Source organism: Ixodes scapularis, unplaced genomic scaffold (assembly GCF_016920785.2).
Source record: "Ixodes scapularis isolate PalLabHiFi unplaced genomic scaffold, ASM1692078v2 PGA_scaffold3__209_contigs__length_174095766, whole genome shotgun sequence".
NCBI lineage: Eukaryota > Metazoa > Arthropoda > Arachnida > Ixodida > Ixodidae > Ixodes > Ixodes scapularis.
This window is the reverse complement of record NW_024609868.1, coordinates 64,975,326-64,993,700: the sequence shown is the minus strand read 5'-3', so window position 1 is coordinate 64,993,700 and position 18,375 is coordinate 64,975,326. Positions and strand designations below refer to the sequence as shown.

At 47.8% G+C, this 18,375-nt stretch overlaps 1 protein-coding gene across 1 annotated transcript; it reads right to left on the bottom strand.

Moving 5' to 3' along the window:
• Positions 1–6,433: 6,433 nt before the first annotated feature.
• Positions 6,434–17,524, bottom strand: LOC120847790 (guanylate-binding protein 5-like). Its single transcript, XM_040219665.1, has 8 exons — positions 17,431–17,524; positions 17,228–17,316; positions 16,785–16,946; positions 11,295–11,355; positions 11,083–11,231; positions 9,498–9,584; positions 6,575–6,691; positions 6,434–6,475 (listed from the first exon to the last, which is right to left on the bottom strand). The coding sequence occupies exons 1-8, from the start codon at positions 17,522–17,524 to the stop codon at positions 6,434–6,436; spliced, it is 801 nt and encodes a 266-aa protein (XP_040075599.1).
• Positions 17,525–18,375: the final 851 nt, after the last annotated feature.

Here is an 18,375-nt window from a genome sequence, read left to right as displayed (position 1 = left end):
AATCGTCAGGTGACACGACTTCGACGAATCGTTCGGTGCCCTGCTTCCGGCCGTATTGTTTGTTGTTGTTGTTGTTTTTTGCCGGGGGAAAGTTCTTCTTGTCAAATCTCGCCCGTGCCCTCCACGGCGACCTTCATCTGCTCATCACGTGGGTCCGGAGAGCCACTCACACGCTCTGTTCGCTGTCGATCAATCGCTCAAGGTCTCCTCCGTTTTTCAAGTCCCGAAAATAGGAAAGGGAAAGACACGAAGGTGTCATTCTCTTTCCCAGCGGGAAGCGAAACGCAGGCTTCGACGCAGGAATCTCCCAAATTCACCCGAAGCCTGACCTCTTTGGCCTTCCAGCCGAGGCGACGGCGGTAGCGAAGTCAACGAGCCGCGGGAGAAAACCAGTGGCAGGTGGCGTGTGACGTCAAATCTGACGAGCACCGACGTCAAAGAGAAGTGGAGGACAGTGGAATTTTTTGACTAAGGAATTTATGACTGGGCGCTTAAAAACACAATTTTTTTTTTTTAAGTTTTAGGAAGTAAAGTAACGTAACGTAATTTCGTTACACGTTACTCAAAATAAGTAACGTAAGTACGTTACCCGTTAGTTCTTTGGAAAAGTAACGAGTACGTTATTACGTTACCAAAAAAAGTAACGCGTTACCGGTAACGCCGTTACTTGTAACGCGTTACCGCCAACACTGCTTTCAAGGGATACGTGAGCACTTGGCGAAAGTATGTTTGTCATTCTTAGGACTGTTACAACAAGACAGCCTCATTTGGCATAGTGTTGTCCAGAAGCTTGTTGCCGGTATATTGAGCACAGGAAACAAGTAATCTAATGATGCGCCTTGAGCAGTGAATGAATGATGTCAGTGTTGTCGTTTGCTGTATATCTTCGCGAACCCGGAATTAATTGCTAACGCCGTGTGCAGCGAGATCGTACTTATCCCGAGCTTGAGAAAAAAAGCACGTCCTCCGCGTAGTTGAGAGATTGACAGGCAGGTTGGCGCCTTTTGTAGAGCAAATTTTCCTTTTAGTTTACGTCAGCTAGAAACAATAAAAAAACCTATCGCGATTACTAGGGTCGTTGCTGCTCGCATCAAGTAACTAAGACGCTACAAAATGACAATAAAAAGTAATAGATACAAGTAATAAATTGTAGTGTGGTCACTAGTAGAGAAGCCAGACGGGTAGTCAATGCTATTAAAACATATCTTTTACTACCCCGGGTAGCAATTTATTTGAGTGCGTATTTTCTGGAATTTTTTTATTCAGTTCAGCCAATCCTTTCCCGGCTTGCTTGTCGGGTTTAGGCTCCATTGATTTTAAACGCTCGTGGCATTTAAGCTGTATTTTGCACAGCCTAAATGTAGCGAGCGTTCAAAACAAAACCAGCCTAGTAAACCAGATACACAGAAAACACAGCTATTAGCAAAAAAACAAAAAAACAACAAAACAAATTAGTTGTTAGTTGTTTTTACAGCAGGAGTTTAGTCTGCCAGAACATGGCGACATTGTTGCCCCCTGTGGATGAGCAATTTATCCAGTGCAGCACGACTGCCAGCCTGGGAGCACCATGCAGTAGTGATACACGAACACGGTGTAAGGTAATACTCTTCAGGTGAGGACAGCGCGCTCCTCGCGACGTGCCAATAAAGTTCGCTTTTCACTCGATCTCTTTCTCTCTCTCACTATGGTTTCAAGCGGCGCCAGCAGGTGACTCGTCGACCGGTGGGCACGGTGTAAGAAGCAGGAGGCAAGCAGCAGTGCACAAGACGGCTCGTGCAGCCTCATGCTCCCCACGCGCAGAGCTCCAGCGAGGTTGTCGCACGTGCAGAAAGACCACGGTGTACCGGGGTGTCATGGAAACGAGATAATTTTTTTTCGCTCTCACACCGTTTCGCCGTTTGGCCGCCGGTGACACTGTCAGCCGCGGGCACGGTGGCCGCGGAATGATGCAGCCTTTCGGATGCCCGTCGAAGGAGCGCTATCTGATTCCTCGCGCCGCGCGTTTAGCCCCGCCGTGTCCTCAGCTAAAGAGTGTGCCTAAACATCGTGTACACGACGGGACGCCTGAACGATGTTCATCCGAATCGAAACAGGCAAGGACCTACACTGAACCTAGGATTCCTGGGTTCTACAGCGCGAGCTTTCGCTCCGAGCTTTTGAGCATTAACCCACTTGGCCACCGACTGTTTTTTTCTTTATTGCATGCAATCCTATACGTAAACACGCTTTATAGCTTACTACATCTTATCACCATGGAAAGCGCTGATAATAGCACAAGCTTATATCACTTAAAAGGTTAAAACGCGCGAACAAACAGGACGAAAAAGACACACGCACAACGCGGACAGGCGCCTGCCCGTGTCGTACATGTCTTTTTCGTCCTGTTTATTCGCGCCTTTTAACCTTTTAATCGAGATGAACAAACTAGCCCCAACCAAAGTTTTATTATATCGCATATCAGGGAAAGACCTGGAAAATTCTACGAGACTCCCGATCGGAGGCATTCAGTTTAGAGAAGCTCGTTTTAGCGAACGCCGTTTTACCGACCCCAGTTTATCGAATCCCGACGACTACGAGACCGTTCACGCTCTGACGGCGACACCGACAGCGAAGACGGGGCGAGCTCTCTGCAGCCAGTCGCAGCCACCAGACGGCAATCGTGGGACACGGAAAATCGACGTCTTGGAGCGTTGCGGACGCTAGGCGGCAGGGTGCTGAAGACACGTCTTCTGCTCGTTCGTCGTCATCTGCCGACGTTTTTTTTTTTGAACCTTGCGTAAACGGTGAAAATTGTTTTTGAGAACGTGAAAATTTTTACGAAAGCGCAGCACCGCAGGAAAAAGACACAACTCGTCGAATGCAAGTCTCGCCGGTCTCTCGGCGAGATCAAAACTTCCTTGGCCCGCCGAAGCGCTGCGTCTCTGTACCTTCGCACGCTTGGAAACAGATCAAGAATCGATGCCGTCGCAAAGTTTTGAAGGTGTGTCGCGCGTAGATGCCTTCTCTATCGCCCAACTGTTCCGGCGTTCTGGTTCGCCAACGAGTTACTATCAACAAAGAGGGGGGGGGGGGGGGTTGGGGGGATCAGTGGTTGCTATGATGCACGATTAACCATGGCTATGTTCCCAATCTCCTTGAATGGATAACATAACAAACAGAGTAACGCTGTGGAGGAATTGGTAGGTCTTCGAACGCAAAACTATATGAAGCAACAAGATCAAACTTTTCTTTAAACGCGGCCCATACGTGTGCAATATGCCACCATTCCCGTACCCCCCTACCCCTCTTCCGTGGCCACTGGATCAGGCTCGTTTCTGGACCGCGAGTGCCGCAATTGTTACAAATACAGTTGCAAGAGTGAAGTAAAAAGCTCCTCCAGATGTAGATACTTCTTCACGCACCGTTGCACTCGCGAAAAAAACAATTCCACAAGGCGTCAGTTCATGATCGTCATCCAAGCGTCTTAAAATTTTGAGTCTACAACAAAGGCGAGCTCGATATACCCGTCTTGCCTGCACGTAACAAATGTAAGTGCACACACTAGGCAACACTGAGAAACGTGGCACGTTTTTGTGCATTCATATCGTGCGAGCGCGTTTTTGTGTGGTTGCAGTCTCGCTTTGCATCTGGCTCCTGCCCTGTTTTTAACCGGAGTTCGTGAGTTCCTTGTTCAGATCTTCTGTTCGGTTCGTATATAACAAGCGGATCAACTACTGAACGATCGGAATGTTAAATAAAAAGTTGTCAATGCAAATGGTTTCTTGACCGGTGCGAACGAACAAAAGTGCGAACGAACAATCAACTGAAAATTTAATGACACGACATTCAGCTTAGTCTATAAAAAAACACGTGAAATAAATCCTAAAAAGTAACGGTGCTGCATTCTGTAATGTAGGGCACAACCAAGGAAACGTTATGTGCGGTCTGATAGCTGATGTACTTTGAGAAGTTTTGTTTTGCATTCCACGTAACTCTAAAGGCCATAAAAACTGCGACGCCGCCTGCAAGCAAGATATTTGTTATATCTCTATCTCTTTCCAGTCCGAACTCCGAAGCTCCAAAGTTTGAGATGTCAGAATAAGGAGAAACAAATATTTTGACGGGGGACATCAAAATGATTTAAAAAATATTTTCAAGTCTTAAAAAAAATGGCGTCACGGACGTCAAAATAACATTTAAATATATATATTAAGCGTGGACGTAGAAAAAGTCACTACCTTATATGAACCTACCAAACTCAAGACTTTAATATTATGAACCGCCAAAACAACCACCCCCAAATATTGTCACGGGTGGTGACCAATAAACAAGAAATAAACAGGAATAAATAAACGTTTAATGTAGCGAACTTGTGCCAAAAATAAAAGGGTACAAAAGATAATAAGAGAGCGTCGCGGGCGTCGAAGTCGGCGTAACAGCAGAGTCGAACGCTGGGGCGAAACTGACTGTGGCTCGCCACGCGGAGCCCCTTATGTACATGAGTGGTCTTCTGGAATAATCGGCGTAGAAACTTCGACGCGTAGAACATTCGGGCCTGGAACAAGCAACATGATTCTCGAATTCTCCAGAACACTAAATTGCAGGAATAAACAAAAGACACGTCACTCCCAGGATTCGAACCCTAGCTTTTCGCGTGGGAGGCAAGCGCGATAATCGTTAGGCCACGCGCGCGCTGCCTACTTGGCCAGCTGCGCGCGCGGCATTACTCTCCCCATTAAAAAGTGCATCGACCCGATGCAATCCAAGAACAAAACAAATAAAAATAACGGTAAACTAAAGAGTCCTTTGGAACATATAAGGTCCACAGTCCTATCTAGCGTAGTACGGCTTCAGTCGCACGACGTGGACGACTTCCGGTCGTGGTGGGCGGCGTGATGATGTTCTTGTTCCGTCGGGCATCACCTCGTAGTTCAGGTCCCCGTGTCGACGAAGCACTTTGTAAGGTCCAAAGTAACGTTTCAGGAGTTTCTCGCTGAGACCGCGGCGGCGAATCGGTGTCCACACCCACACCCTGTCTCCGGGCTGGAAGTGGACGTCCCGACGACGAAGGTTGTAGCGGCCAGTGTCGATACGTTGTTGGGCTTGAATCCGGAGTCTGGCGAGCTGACGGACTTCTTCTGCCCTTTGGGCAACCACCTGGGCGTCGTCGCTTGCGTCGACAGCCGGTTCGTGGGGTAACATAGCGTCCAGCATTGTCGTTACCTTCATGGCCCCTTTAACGTCAGCACTATGTTAGACAGGTGAGCTCAGGAAGGCACTTCAAAGTAATTGCTTAACGACGAAGGGCATGAATAGACCAATCTTAAATAACCTCCCCTCCCCCTCTCCTCAACTTTGGAAGCAACTTTTTAATAAAGGCTCTTTCACACTCTTGCAGCCGAGTAAGACCGAGAGAGACAGAACCGGTTTTTAAGCCTCTTGCGACATCTTAGGATCAAGTGCACTGCTGCGGAGCTGGTCCCAAGACGTCGTAAGAGGATTAAAAACCGGTCTTGTCTCTCTCGGTCGTACTCGGCTGCAAGAGTGTGAAAGAGTCTTTATTAAAAAGTACGACAGAAATCAGTGTCATTATGCTCTTACCTCGGATAAATCAGTCAGAAGAAGGCGCTTGACGGCAGGCAAAAAGAGAGTGTGACACTCCAGCGATTTAAAAATATCTGGAGGACAAAGGAAACAAACTTTGCACCACAGACACCTATTAGGCACGACATGAACACACACTAACATAGTTACGTCTTATATCTTTCTTTCAACTGGGTACATTTTGCCATCAACAGCACAGGGGCAGATCCAACGGGGGGCGACGGGGGCAGCCGCCCCCCCCCCCCCCCCCCAAAACTAAGTCGACCCCCCCCCCTTCCTCCTTCTCGGAGGGCAATTTTAAGTGGGTAGACCCCCGACCCTGACCCCGACCTTGACTCCCGACCCCCGACTCCCGACCCCCAACCCGACCCCCCCCCCCCCAAATAACACAGATTACCGGCCTGCCAGGTGGTAGAAGGCTCGGTACTTAAGGATGAGGGTTCAAAATAGGGTAGGTCGCAACCTAGCAGGCACACTTGTAGTCTGAACTTAGAGAACCACTCAGTCGAATGGCAGAATAGTATCCTTGCAAATTTTTTCGTCCACCCCAAAACGGAGTTCTGGATCCGCCCCTGCAACAGCATAAAAAAAAAGCTCGAGGTACACCTAAGCATTTTTTACGAGTTCTGAATGCGAAAGCATGCAAGCCACTCGTCCGCTCCCTTTGTCTTCTGCTGTGTACTAGCGCGCGCACGCTTCGGTATCTCGGAGGCCATGACGCAGCGGCCAACGGGAGTCCCGTCGACGCGTGCCAGCTAATGAAACCGAAGGCACGCGGAAACTATCTGCCGTTTCCGCGCTTCCAACTGATGACGTCAGCTCGCTCCATGAAACAGTTAAAGCATTCACATTAATAGCCTGCTGGGAAATCAAGATTAAGAAAATGGCCAACCTACAAGGGCAAGCATGAGAACTTTATGGAGATGGCATAAGAAGTTTATGAAGATGATGAAGAAGGAATCTGCACATAAAAAGTATGCGTCCTTCTCACACCAAGGAGGCTAATCTTGTAGTCTTCGCTCTCTCTGCTGTGAGTTTCCATGAGCCGGTGCAACCACTGGGTAGGTGTCTCATTGTCAAGAGTTGTCTGCACAAAGTCCTGCACCACCTGCACTTCCAGACGGGAAAGGGAACAGTCTATAACTTAACACCACCGCCTTTAACAATTTGCGAGAGCTCTGAACAGCACCCCGATCTCAAGCAGCGAAATAAGGAAGGTGTCTTAGTTGCACACGTGCCCTTGATTCCTTTGTGCATCGTTGCAAAAGGCACGAGGCATTCATTTTTGACTCACAAGCGCCTCACTTTGGACATTGCTTATTACAAACTGAGCTATGAGATTGCTTTTCATGCTTCACATAGCCCCTAATGAGTTGTCGGGCACAACTTGAGAAATGAATGCAAAGAGTTAGCAAAATGCCTGTACATGTCACTTTCCTTGCGGAGAGTTTAACAGTAGAACCCGATGCTAAAGAAAACAGATGCAAACCCACGCAATTCACAGGGTGACGACCAGTTCCCTTCGCCTACTACAAGTAGACCTGGGTTTCTTGTCTCCCCGGGTCTCTAGCAAATTTCTAGAACTGAGGCCAGATTCACGAAACGATCTTACGGCAAAAATATGCGTAAGACAAAACGTAAGAACAAATTCGTATTCACGAAAAAAAATTATCGTAAGTTTTGCGCAGGTTACGACAAAACCCTACGACAGCTCCGAAGCTGTCTTACGCACTTTTTACGATCAAATCTGCATGGCTGACAGCGTCGCTCAGTCACTTGGTCGCGACGACCAATAAATGTTTACTTTTCTACGTGCTCCTCTCGCGCGTCCCGACTTCAAGCAGCAGGAAAAAAGTAAGGAGTACTTGAAACAGACCACGACGAAACAACGAACAAGAATGCTGGACCCCCAAACACCCACAAAAAGCTCCAACAGCCACGATTCCATAGACCCCGACCAAGCGAGCTCGGCAGTATAGGCCTAGCAGGCACTCCGACTCGGCACAGCATTGCTCCGACGGTCCTTGGCCAAGACCGTATGCCCACGACCGGCTGGCGTGCTGAATGGAATATGCCCGTGCGACCCTTGTGGACCCTTCCCGTATTATAGTTTGATCGCTGACCTCAATTTTAGACTAAGAGGTTAATCTCCTCCCCGGACCCCTTGTTATCTTGTTTTCCGAGGCAGCGGTGGCGAACGCTGTCGTCGAAAAGGGACTCTCATTGATTTTATCTCCTTGTTTTATGTGATATAGAGCTCAAATAATTGCCGTATGGATTACCTTCGCAACACGGTATGTACACTTCGTTATTAGTATGCCGTTTTTATTCTGACACAACTGCACGTCACTGTCGAGCTATAACAGTTAGTGGGAGCAACTCAATGTTGGTCCAACCTCTCTTTGCCGACTGTCACAGCACTATAGAGTTGCAATCGCAAAAGATTGGTTCCGAAGCGCTTACCGATTCGCGTTCCAACACCACGAATCTAGCACCTCAATCAAAAGCGCGCGTCCGCTTCGAGTGTAAAGAGGTATTTACGTGGCTCTTGGTGACATTCTCGTGGTTCGAACGTATATATTTTTAACGTCGGATCGCTCCTGCATCTTCGAGGCTGCGAGAAACGTTGCGGCGATTTGTTTCCATCTACGTCACTTTGCAAACGACTGGCACGGGCCGTCTTTTACCAACGACGACAGTTGTGTTGACTTCGTAGCGATTGAGTTCGTAGGAGTCAACGGAAGCGGTTATGCATCCCGGCCTTGGCATTCGGGCGCGTTTAAATTGTGCTAGCGTCGACATATCCGTGCACGGACACGGACCCCAGACAATCAGTGGTGGAAAGGCCGTCTGTGTTTGTTGTTAAAAATCCAAGTGCTCCAAACCATGCCGAGCTCTCCGATTGGTTGTTTTTGCTTTCAAAGACGCCATCGCTATAGCAATAGCACCGGTAAGTTCTAGTTTTTCCGTACAAGAACGTCGCTTTTCTCCTCTGACTTAAAAGCGTGTTTGTGAACACCGATTTCTCCTCTTCTTACGATGTTCTTAACTTACAAAGGAAACTTCTTAGCTAAGTTGTTGTAAAATAAGAAGCTGTTCGTGAATCTGGCTTCTGGTGATTGCATTTTGGGGGGTTTCTTTTGGGTTTTATTACTTTGTGCATTGCTCCTTCATTACACTTCTTGCCATTATCTTCAAGTAGAACGTGTTTTCTTAACAGGGTATTCGGGCAGCCTCCGGCCGCCATGACAGGAGGTGAGAAATACTTCCAGGTTATCTTGTTCTCGCTTGTTTCTGGGTGGGCGCGCGATGACTCTTGGATCACTAGCGAGCAACTGAATGAGAACTATGCTCTAGAAATGCACCAGTGTTGTGCTCTTGGGAGCTCGATGCGCAATGGTACAATCAAAGTGTCCCAAGTGAAGTTCTTTTGATTTCCTCAAGATGGAGGATGCCACCGAGCTTGGATTCATCTCCTGTCAACATTCCCACAGAAGCTTGCCATGTTCCCACAAGTAAGGGTGCCCGCGAGTTTTATTTAACTATTTACAAAAACCCACGGTGCTGAAGCATTATAGCAGGTACAGCCCAAAACATTAATAAAAGATAAATTTCTTTGTGAAATAGGGGGGTTTAACACGAAATAGTGGGGCTCGATTAGGAGACTATGGAAGATACCTATGAAAGGTGGGGAAAGGACGAGAAAACACTTCTATTTTTCTTTTGGAAGGCTAATAACTTTTAGCAAAAAATTAATATTTTAGAAGATGTTCACTTTGTTGGATATGTTCTGCTCGTTTTTGTCTGCTTATCCACTTGTGAATGAAAGCAAGTACATCCGAGCGCCTCCAGTGCTAAGAACTAGACGTGACTAATGCACAGATTAAACAGGAAGATTGCTTTCACAAACTTGCCCAAAGCAGTGGCGGAAAGCTGAGCAGATCATGGACGAAACCGTCGTTCCATTTGGCACGAGACAATTGCGACCGCAAGGCAAAGAGCTGCAACAGGGAAAAACCAATGATGGACCACTAATAACCGACACCTCCCAGGTATAACAACTGACACAGAGCAAATGACATGTCCACATAACACAACAATGACTCATTCTAACTGCCAATGCAAAAGTTTTAAAAAGAGAATGACATCTACATATGGTTATATGGTAAAGTAACCATTACCTAAACTGAAAATAATCCTCTACATTTATTGTGAAGTTTCATTCATTTGGAGGCTACAGTAATATCCCAAGAGATAGCCCACCTAAAATCGAAGGCAAATCATGTTAAAATAAGGAGTAAGCTAACTTTCAATGTGCAAATAAAAAATGAGAAAAAAAATGCTACCGTAATGTTTCGAAAGAACGCCCACACAAATTAAAGAGATAAATAGTTAAAAAACATGGGGTGGGCTATCTTTGGGGATGCCACAGCAAAACTTTATCGAAAATTAATTATAAACACCCCGGCACGGGCTACAAGTACCCAACGCGGGAACCGATACCGCAAATTCGTGTTTCACGATGCAATAAACACGCAGGAATTCGCTACAAAATCCTGCGTCACGGGAAAGGATACCGCAGGTTGTGGACACAGCAGATTCGAGCTTCACGGTGCGAAGGCCCCGCGGAAACCAGTCAAGAACTCGCATCTCACAGGAACAAATACCGCAAATCGTGGACGGAGCAGATTCAAGTTTAATGGTGCAATAAACACGCAGGAACCCGCTACGAACTGGCCCGTCACGGGAACCGATACCGTGCGCGCAGATCGCGGACAAAAATGCGGGAATCCGCTACAAACCCTTATGTTAAGGGAAAAAGTAACACAGATTGCGAACGCAGCAAAATCGTATTTCACGATGCAATATACAGGCGGGAATCCGCTACAAACTTTATGTCACGGGAACGGATACCAGATTGCAGACGCAGCAGATTCGCATTTCACGGTGGAACATACACGTGGGAACAACTCGCGTGTTAAGAGAGCCGATATCGCGTGCGCAGATCGCAGACAAAAACGTGGGAACCTGCTATGAACTCGCTTGTTAGACGTGCCGGTACAGCAAACTGCGCAGTTGATGAGATTCTCATCAAACATCGCGCGACGTCCAACAAGAATCAAGGGGTAGGCAATGTTTGGGAATTCTTATTTTTACAGATATTTAGCCAGAAAAACAGGATGGGCGATCTCCCAGGGCCGGGTGTTCTCTCAGAACTTCACTGTAGTTTTGGATTTTGTGACCTATGGAACTAGTGACTGACCTACCCAGTCAACAATGCTCGCTTATCTCCCGTCGTGGCTAAGTAACACTATTTCTGCCGAGGTCAGAATTGGCCAGGGCCCTGGAATTACTGAAAGTTGACTATTTTACGGTGTTTTTAAAACAATATCAAATTGTGCCAAACATAGGGGTGGGTTATCTTTCGGGGGTGGAGCATGTTTCTTGATGGCAGATTCGTTTTAGGAAATCTAATCACATAAAAAGGAGGTATCCTGCCTGTGTGCGTCTGGCCAACAGCTCCAGGTAGTCAATGTCAGCTTGGTCGATTATCTTGACTGAGTTGTAGATCAGGTGCGAGCTGATAAGGGTTGCAACAGCAAAAATCTTGGCATCATAGTTTTCAGAGACATTGTTTGCGGCAAAGCCTGCAACAAAATTCATTAGGCTTAACTTTGGCTCTATGAGATGCAAGATATAAAACCACTTGCCTTCAGTGTCCAAGAAGATTAGAGATAAATTCTGCCCTGAGGGTAGCCTGACCTTCAGTGGCTGAAAACGAGATAAGGTTGTACATAATAAAAAAATACACAGCGCAAAAGGACATAAAGGGAAGATTAGATTAGAACGCGATTTATTAGCCAAAAAATAATCAGGGAGTGGGATTGGGGAGGGCACCGGTGACTGAATTCGAGGTCTGGGTGCTGGCATATTAATAAAAATCAGGTTAGATGAAAGAGTCTACTTTGGCCTCATGGACGAAGTCCAGTAGGCTTCGTAGAATCTTTCGTTGTCGGTCTTCATTTCCAGGAGGGTGAGTCCAGCCTTCAAATGAATCAACGTCTTGGGGTCTATACATTGCTCTTGTGTTTTCATATTTGGGACATTCCCAGATCAAGTGTCGGATGTCTGCTTTCACTCGCATGTCGCAGTGGGAGCATAAAGCTGATCTTCTACCCTTGCTCCACAAGGCGAGGCGGGCCGGGGATAGGGTGGCGTCTGTTCTTACTCGTGTGAGCAGCACTTGCCCTCTGCGACCGAACCCCTTAGAAGGGAGTCCGGGAAGATCCGGTTCGGATAGGCGCTCCTCTAATCTCGCTTTGATGTCTTCTTTGATCCTCGCCCTCTCCTCAGCCGGGTCATACTCCTGATTTTTCCAGTCGACGTGTGACAGAGCCCGCTCCTCAGAGCGAGTTGTCCGGTCGTACCGGTGATCGATGCGTGGATGTGGCGGCTCATCGTCTCGTTGCCCGGGAGGAGCTAGAAGAGACGCGCGGGCGAGATGGTGAGCCGTTTCGTTTCCGGGAATTCCAGCATGGCCTGGTACCCATTCAATTCTTGTCGTGACTCCTCTCCGCGAACAAAGTTCCGAGACGAGTTTCTTAATTTTCCGCACCTGGATGCTGGAAGAGACACACCGGATAGAACAGAGTGCTGACTCGCAGCTAGATATTTTAATAGAAAAGGAGGAAGAAAAATATTTTGGTCACCATAAATCGCACGTGTAGCCTGTGCCATGATATGTGGTCGTTATGGCACATGCTGGGCCTTCATAGTCAGTTTCTTTATATTCTTCCTATTTCTTCTTCATAGGTAAGGTTGGCAATTTTCTAGGTCAATAATTATAAAGATTTCTCCATTATTCAGAAAATTCAGAGTTAATAGCTTCGTATTATACTACTCGCCACAATCATATAGCAACACAGTGTTTGATGAGTAAGGAAGAAAGAAAAGAGAAATAGCAACTTAAAGGGAAGCTCAAAGAAGTCAGGAATGACTCTCTATGGTTTGGCTCCTGAATTCAGTTCCTGCACGAAAATTGGGCAGGACTGAAACTGAGAAGTTTGTATTAGAAAACACTTGCACCGATTGCCACACGGCTTGCAACGAACCTCTCTCCCCCCGTTAACTGTAAAAAGTGTCGACACATATTCGGTGACATCTGATGTAATTTTTACTCTTACAGCTTTTTAAAATTAAAAAAAAAAAATGTGGTGCCTAGTGTTACGTCCGACGTAACCCAAAAGCAAAAGTTAAAGTTACGTCTGACGTAGCCTACAATACAATTTAAGGTTACGTCCCACGTACTAGGAAACTGGGTCTTGTGTCCGGCTTTGTCAGATTATTCAAACAAAACTGAAATGAAGTTACAATGTTGTAATCATAAAATCACGTAGTTCCACGCCCCTCAGCCGGGGCCTTAGTTGACGTAATGGCAGAGGGGGCTGGACAAAGTCGTTGCATTCAGTTGGTTTCAACACGCAAAAGAGGCGACATTATATTTTTTCTTTTTGAAGTTCTTAGAAGGTTACATACTCAAACTTTCTGTAACGATTTGGTAACTGGTTGCTGCATGCGATACCAATACCACGGTCAAAGAGCGGAGAACCCCCAGTGCGTTTGTGTCACGGCTACACGCTAAATCAAGTTGCCACTGAAGAGTGGTGAAGGCATGAACCCTCACGTTAGAGATTTCACGAATTTTTTTCAAAATTTCAGGACAGTCAGAACATGATTTTAAGTACTAAACTAGAATTGCGCCAGGCATAACATAAAATATTTAAGTAGAGTTATTTCGGACGTAGCTTTAATTTTTATTTTACATTATGTCGGATATAACTTTAATTTTGTTTTTTTAGGATTATGTCGGATGTAATTAAAAAAAAATGTATGTACAGCGACGTTGGGTTCTCTCGGACGTAACTTTAGACACTGCGATTAAAAAAACTCTTCAGCTTTCGTTTAGTTGAACCCAAGGGGTACATTGCTGCCAGTAAAAATGTGATTACAACCTGTAGTGCTACAAGATGTGTCGAGTATACTGCTGAGAAAATTGTTTATTGTTGTTTACAAAAACACAAAGAGCAAGGCAGCGTAAAAAAGGTATGTAAAAAAAAAACACCAGGAAGCAAGCGAACCACGAAAGACAAACGTTCGTGGACCCTACCTCATGAGTGGCGGGCTGGCAGATGCGCTCGCGTACGGGTTCTAACCTTTCTGCATGGCCTTGCACGCCACCCAGAATCACATTGTAGTTAGCACATAAATATTATCACACTCTATTGAGTAAAGCTATACGCACTCCGGAGTGCACTTCGGACAGAAATGGCTATATGCACTCCGCTAAACTCGTATAAAATAAATGGTCACAACGAGTTTTCTGAGCGATGGCATAGCATAGGAAACTATTCAGAGGAAACATAAACGATACACTATGAGACCGCGTCAACAGTTATACAATCTGTACGAAAAAAATATATAAATAAATCAAACAATATAGACGTGCAATTCCAAGGGGGAATAGCCACGGTCCACTCTTGCGCACCACGCACCTCAGCCAACGCCAACGTGCCTACAGTTCACAGGAACTCGCCAGTTTCCCACGCTTGACGTACGTCGTTGCACGCATCGGCAACGCCCTTCCTCGAGTTCTCGCTCGATGCACTCCCAATCACCCGCATTCACCTGCCGCGACGTCACCGAGAGCACCCACCCCAACGTGGACACGAAGTAGCTCCAGGTTGGACGCGCGTCGAGGTGGCATTGCACCATTGAGGTACGCGACTGCCAGATGGCGTGCAGGCCTAGCAACATCATCACGTGCACCACCTCCGCCTTATCCCTCTCCTCGAGTTGCAGATACTTGAAAGCGCTCCACTCTACTTCGAAGGAGTCCCGGAGCTTAAACGTCGTCCTCATCTCGTCCCAGAAGAGGCAGGTGTTACTACACTCGACTAGGACGTGCTGGATGGTCTCGGGCGCCCCGCAAAGGTTGCAGTTTAGGGACCATGGCATGAAGAACCCCTTGTAATGGAGCCAGGTTTTAACTGGAAGGACCTCCATGTGCATCCGGACGAAGAAGTCCCTTGTCGCCACAGGGACGGGAGGATTCGCACGAGTTTGTAAAGTTGCGCTGCGTCGTGGGGCGTCAATGGTTGTCTGTAGAGCGATGGCAAGAAGGATGTGGAAACGGCATCCCAGTACAGCCGCCTCTTTCTGACGGCCGTCAGGTACTCCCAGGAAACTTGGGCCTGCAGAAACTCGATGGAGCTGGCAATTTCCTTGTAGAACCGCAGGGCGGCTTTCTTGGTCGTACGGCCACTCGTGCTCACCATCTAATTCCCGAGATGTGGGAATCCAAGGTGGTGCAGCACGGCGACGAAGGTCGGGTCCCTCGCATCCCGGAAGAGCAGAAAACACTGCACGTGCAACTTGAGCACGATGTTAACGAGGCCCAGACCGCCGCTCTCTTGGTGCAGAAAGAGGTTGCTCCTTCATGTGCTTTCCATGGCGGTCTTCCACACGAACATGGCCCAGCTCCGGTGTACCTTTCCGGCCTGGCTGCCCGGGCAGCAGACGGCCCGAGCCTTGTACAGCACGGCGGGGTAGCTGACTGTGTTGCACACGTGAGCTCGGCTGAAGAAAGACAAGTTTCTGCACCGCCAGGGCGACAGGTTGGCGGCAACGGAGTTGGCGGTCGGTCTCCACGCTGCGGCCGTTGATCGCTGCGGGTCCAGCGGCACACCCAGGTAGCCGTCGAGCGAAGTGCTCCATCCTATACCTCCGAAAGTTCTTGGCATAGTCTCCCATGCACCGAGCCACGCCCCCGCCGACTTGTTGATCATGGCCCCTGAGGCAGCGCAGAACCGGTCCACGTGTTGCAGGATGGTCTGCACCTGCACCTTGGACGAGCAGATAGACGGGTCGTCGTCTGCGAAGGCCAGCACGCGGACGTCTTTGTCCCCAAGCTGTAAACCTGAGATGGATGGGTCCGCATTGACTGATCGGCAGAGTGGCTCCAACTGCAGCGCGAAGAGGATGGACGAGAGGGGGCAGCCCTGCCGAACCGACCTCCCGATGGAGATGGGACCTCTCCTCTAACTGTTGATGAGAAGGCGCGTGGAGATGTCTCGGTAGCAGAGCGCGATCCACCCCCGCAGCTCCTCCCCCACGCCGAATCGATCCAGCGCCGCCAGGAGGAACCTGTGGGACACCCGGTCGAAGGCCTGCTGCAGGTCCAGCTGCAGGACCGCCAGGGACTGGTGACCCTCCGCCGTCGCCTCGCCGATCGCCCGCATGATGTGGAGCTTCCTGGATATTTTCCTCCCGCAAAGGCTGTAGGTCTGATGGGGCCCTATGATGGACTTGAGCCCTGTGTCAAGTCGCCTTGCGAGGATCTTGGCCAGGATTTTATAATCAGAGCAAAGAAGACTGATGGGCCGAAATTCCCCGACCTCGGAAATAGGGCCCTTTTTAGATTTCTTCGGGAAAAGTACCGTGAAGCTTTGCCGCATGGTCGGAGGAAGTAGCTTTCGTCTCCGGAATTTTTCAATTTGGCCCTGTATAATGTTTGCGGAACCTACTGCAAGGTTGTCTGCAAATAACATGTAAATAAACTTGTTTCGTTTGCCAAAAAAAAAAAAAAAAAAAGAGATGGCATAGCATAGGGGTTAAAGTTTCCGCTTTATACGGAAGTGGATGCAGGTTCGATCCACCGGTGGGCCTGCTTTGTTTTTTTTTTCTCGAACATTTTGTTTTGTCGAGGCATTTGGCAATATTTACGACATTTCTTTTTTGCGATGAACACTAAAAAAAACCAAATGTTGTCGACGGATTAAGTACGAAACGAGCGTGTTCGTAACAGTAATTCCTCACGTTTCATTATTGTCGACGAAACTTCACAGAACTAAATGGTATGGGACTTCCTTTTCGTAGGTGCGATCGGGAACAGCGGGGCTTGGGTTTCCGGCTGGACGCCGCGAAGCGGCGTGTACTGGTTAAGTTTTGTAATTAGCAGCCGCATACTGCAGCCGCGAAGCGGCGTGAACGCAGGCGAGGGGCTGTGTTAACGAGCTCCCCAGTGATACACGCGTCGTTCGGAAAGGGTGGCCCAAGCGGTATGAGCTCTCCGCGGAGTGCGTATAGCCATTTCCGTCCGAAGTGCACTCCGGAGTGCGTATAGCTTTACTCATCATGAGTACCTGTCCCCACATCCAGATGCCCATCGTTTCAGGTCGGACCGTGGGGCCTATTCCGAATCCCTTGGTCTTCCCCATCAGTTGGTTCATGAGGAAAGACTTGCCGGAGTGGAACTTCCCGACGACGGCTATGGTCGCCACGGGCCCCTCAATTTTAGACACGACCTGCGAGGAAGACCCCACACGAAGCATGAATCAGATTGTGGAAGACCCGCCATAGAGCAATAAAACGCGCCACATCGTGACTTTGTTCTTCTTTTTCTTTGATAGCTTGCCACACTCAGACGTTTTCAACTCTTCACAAAGAGCCTCAATGCGGTGATCTTCCTCCGTGGAAGACACTCTCGGCAGAGACTCTTCAAATTTGCGCAGAGATTTGTCATCATCGGCGGTCGAACACGGAATGAATGAAGCCGAAGCCTCGAAATGTAAGTTAAGTTCCTTACCTTTATATTTTCCTTCACCAACACAAGCCTTTTGTGGTTTAGGTCTGGTTTAACTAGTTGCAGAGGCTCGTCCGCAAATTGTCTGAAATCTGAAAATGCAGGAATTTTAAAGCGGGTCGAATGCGACTGCCGACTGCATCCTACGCCAAATGTCTGGTTCGAGTGAATAAACGAAGCACGCGAACTCATCTCAGCAGGCTTACTTGCTTTTCCGAAGGAAACCAAGCAGGAAATAAGTATGAATAAGATAGGTACAGGGATATTCTGAAATATTTTTGAACCAGTCGCGGTCGCCATGCTTCGAAGCGCGGAAGCAGCGAAGAGATGTTAATTTTGAAATATCCGGTGAGACAATCTCATGTACTCCACCCAGCTCCACCTCAGAAACGGTCATTTGATTTTTCGCCGCTTGCTAGTCTTGAGCGCTGCCATCAGTAGCGATTTTAGTGATAACATGCAGACTTTTGCATATTTTTAACCTTGTAGGACGGAAATAAAGTTGGCGAAAATCTGGTTTCACATCCTTCTCTTTTCTTTTCTTTTTATTGTACTACAAAACGAACAACAAACGGAGTAGGGCAACGAATATTGCAAGGACGTTTCTAAGCTGTTGTCGGTACTGAAATTTTTTGGATGCTTTTTCAATTAGCCCGTCAAATAGCTTGCGTCCAAGCGATACTTCAACGAAATTCGAAATATATCGGTTGTGTTCAAAAATTGGTTGAATATGATCCACAATATCCGTAAATGACAATCGCACGTTTGTATTTTGCCCTAGCGATTGCCCGGAGAAGGCCCAGCTTAGAGTACGTGACATCCGACGCAATCGTGACGTAGGTCGTCTCGGGACGAGCAAAGCTACGGCGAAGCTACCGTCGAGGGGATGGCCTAGTCGTTCCAGCCACCGAAGCGGCTGCTTTTGTACGAATTTTGAGTGACGGGTTAATCTTCTATAATCTTGTAGGGAGACAATAGCTACTTCTGGAACACTCAAAAGGGATTCTCGGGAAGACGGGAGTTTTTCCTTCCCCTCTTCTCTCGTCGTGGCCGGAGGCGAGACACTCACCGTCACTAGCTGTCAAGGTTCCTAGACAGACATTACAAGCGAGGCGTTAGCGACATCCACCAGGTCTCTAAGCTAATTGTTT

What these genes read in the sequence shown, in the direction of transcription:
- LOC120847790 (XM_040219665.1), bottom strand. Translation starts at nt 17,524, where the DNA reads ATGGCGACCGCGACTGGTTCAAAAATATTTCAGAATATCCCTGTACCT. An exon ending in GGTTTCCTTCGGAAAAGCAA is followed by an intron (nt 17,317 to 17,430) that starts GTAAGCCTGCTG and finishes CTGCATTTTCAG; the next exon opens with ATTTCAGACAATTTGCGGAC. An exon ending in GCTTTCCGCCACTGCTTTGG is followed by an intron (nt 6,692 to 9,497) that starts GCAAGTTTGTGA and finishes CTGGAAGTGCAG; the next exon opens with GTGGTGCAGGACTTTGTGCA.